The sequence below is a fragment of the Diadema setosum genome, chromosome 19 (assembly GCF_964275005.1).
Source record: "Diadema setosum chromosome 19, eeDiaSeto1, whole genome shotgun sequence".
In the NCBI taxonomy this organism is placed as follows: domain Eukaryota; kingdom Metazoa; phylum Echinodermata; class Echinoidea; order Diadematoida; family Diadematidae; genus Diadema; species Diadema setosum.
In genome coordinates, this window is record NC_092703.1 from 25405512 (window position 1) to 25408550 (window position 3039).

The 3039-nt window shown below is 44.5% G+C and overlaps 1 protein-coding gene across 1 annotated transcript; it reads left to right on the top strand.

Moving 5' to 3' along the window:
* Positions 1-960: 960 nt before the first annotated feature.
* Positions 961-2796, top strand: LOC140242372 (uncharacterized). Its single transcript, XM_072322109.1, has one exon. The coding sequence runs from the start codon at positions 961-963 to the stop codon at positions 2794-2796; it is 1836 nt and encodes a 611-aa protein (XP_072178210.1).
* The last annotated feature ends 243 nt before the right edge of the window (positions 2797-3039 follow it).

Below are 3039 nucleotides of genomic sequence, written 5' to 3' on the forward strand. Positions count from 1 at the left end.
ACTTGCCCCTACTGCAATTCGCTCTCTCTTTCAATGTGATGGCAACAATGAATTTGTGTACCTTTAATTGGAGCAGCGAATCAAAATGCAGTGTAAAACTGGCAATTCTAGCAGCAAATAGTTTAAAAGCACGCTGGAACACGCTTTAGCGGAGTACTTTATTTGAAAGATCAAAATCCCAGATTAAAAGATAGAAAACTAACATGCGGAAATGTGCGCATTATAGAAAAATATTAGGTTTTTAAGAGGGCCTAATTTTCATTTCATTTCCATTTGCGCATTATAAAGAAACTAGAAATACATGTTTATAATATTGAATTCTTTCCTAAACTATTCTAGATCAATTCGAGTATTTCATTTCAAATTTTATGGTGAAATAAAGCTTGTAATTCAACGAAAGGTGAAATGCGTGCTTCGTCTCCGAACTTCGTCTTGCAACTAGAGCGGTGCCGAGCATGACTTCAAAGCGTAGTGGAATGCTAGACATCCCATTGTAACGCCTTGAACCTAAACATGTGTTTGCATGAATTTCGAAGAGTTGCCACTCCATCTCTGCAACACCTCCCTGTTCAAAATGAATCTTCAGATTGCTCAGCAAGACGGCGGCGTCGAACATCGATCATCAAAGGCACAAATTCACCTGTGAAATTCTTTTGTACATCAATAGAAATATTGCAACTGTTTGAATAATTACAGCCAATTGGAACCCCAACTCTTAAACCTCCTGGCTCGTACTGATTTTCACAAAGTGTCACAATAACGAGAGTGGATGCTTCCCCCTTTTGTAATCTATTGTCGCTTTCCACAAGAATTCCAAAGCCGCTCAAGGAAGTCATGCCCGAGTGCATACAGGTGAAACATCGCGACATTTCGTTTTGCTTTCATTTCTAGTGTACGTGGGATGCAACGCGTTCATAATGCACGGATAAACGTCGGTACGGCGTACATTCGTGTGTCAGGATGCAGAATCAGCAAATTCTAATGTTGCTTACTGCGGCACTTTTATTAGTCCTGGCTAAGTGTCAGTGGTCGTCATCCAGCTCGTGGTCGTCATCAGAGCTGGATGAACGGACGTCAGACGGGGTCGAGTGTTCTGTTTGCAGGTGTGATTGGGACAATGGGCAGAAGACACTCTACTGCCAATCTAGCAACCTCAATGCAACAGATCCCTTTCGAAATTTCCCGGAGTTACCGGACATTGTCTCCGTTGAAGTGTACGGTGATACATTGGAGAACAGTGGGCCCTTGGCGTGGCCGCAGGATGGCGATCTGGTAAAACACTTTCCGCACGTGCGCAGTTTGGAATTTTCTTACTGCACTTTTAAGACGATTGGGAAAGGCTTCCTGGATGGCCTATCAAACCTCCAGTCATTGACCTTCACTGGAAACGGACTTCGAGAAATTCCCATGGAAGCGTTGGCCCCTATCGCAGGGTTTTTGAGGGAACTGAAAATTTCTGATCAAAGTGAGCTGACTGAGATTCGAGAGGGTGACTTTCGCGGATTCTCTAATCTATCCACGCTGCGGCTTTCAAGCAATGGTATCTACCGTCTGCACGTTCATTCATTCATGGAACTTATCGATTTGACAACTCTATCTCTAGATGATAATAACTTGACGGATATACCCGACAACGTTTTCGATACTTTCGCAAAACTCAAAACGTTGGACCTCAGTCGGAACTCACTGCGAATTATCCCACGAGCCGTCGACGTCCTACAACATTTACATAAGCTCAACCTCAGTTTCAACCAAATCTCAGACATTCGCAATTTCAATTTCTTACCTGCAATGCCAGGTCTACACACTCTGTCACTGCAATACAATTCAATTTCGACGGTAGACTCTGATGCTGTAGACGCGTGCATGTTTAATTCTTCCTTGTCTGAGGTGGAACTCTGCTCTAACTTTTTCCTTTGTGATAACCGCTTGTGCAGTTTGATGTTGTGGTATGATTTATCATTGTTTTCGCCACCAAATCGGAACCTTTGGCAACTTGAAACATGCAAGTACGAATGTGTGTCTCCACTTGAATACTCGGGGAAGACTTTTGGAATTGTATATTGGGATATTTGTTTTAACGACCACATAGATTCGAACTTTTCGACCACACAAGTCAACGTTCCGTTGCTTGTAAAGAACAGCAATAACCGAATTCACGCGATTGGCGCAGGAGTAGGTGTTTTGGCGCTCGCTGCTGTCATTTTCGGCGTGGTCGTATTCATACGATTACGACGGCTCAGGCTGATGAGAGGAGGATTCATATTCGCCGGTCGAGGTCTACTTCGACCGAATAGGAATGACGGGCAAGAAGAAGATCTTGTTTATGACGCCCTCGTTTACCACCACAATGACGAAGTGGAATTTGTAGACGATCGCCTTCGTCCGCGTTTAGAAAACCACCCGAACAACCTTCGACTCTGCCTGCCGCTGATCCGCGACTTCCGACTTGGTGCCAAGAGGTTAAACAGTCTTAGAGAGTCACTCGTGGCGAGTAGGTGTGCCGTGTTCGTAATCAGCGAGGCTTTTGTTCTGGATGCCCGGTGTAGGCAGGCCCTGGAAGTCGCATGCGACTACCTCCATCGAGACGATCTTGGACCACCCCATATCAAGCAAACTGGATTGATCCTGATACTTCTCGATCCAGTGCTCTTGGAGACTCTTCCGGAGGCCATAAGGGTTCTCGTCGACCGTTTGATCACGTTAGAGTGGAACAACTTGGATGAAGAACGTTGCTGGAGACGACTTGAACAAAGCCTACATGATTTCGGTAGACAAGTAGAAAACGAAGTTTGATGGCAGTGGCGCATCCGGCGAGGGGGGCACACCCTCATTTTTTGTTTGTTAAAACAAAAGGAATGAAAATTCTTTAAAAAAAAAAGGAAGAAAAGACTAGTGCGCCCCCGTTAGCCGATGAAACCCGGAAGTGGAATGAGAAACGGAAAAATTTCGCTGAAGCGAGGTGTTTTGTTTTGTTTTGTTTTGTTTTTTCTTGCTTCATAATTGCAACCAGAAATATTTTTGCCCCTCCCCTACCCT

What these genes read in the sequence shown, in the direction of transcription:
- LOC140242372 (XM_072322109.1), top strand. Translation starts at nt 961, where the DNA reads ATGCAGAATCAGCAAATTCTAATGTTGCTTACTGCGGCACTTTTATTA.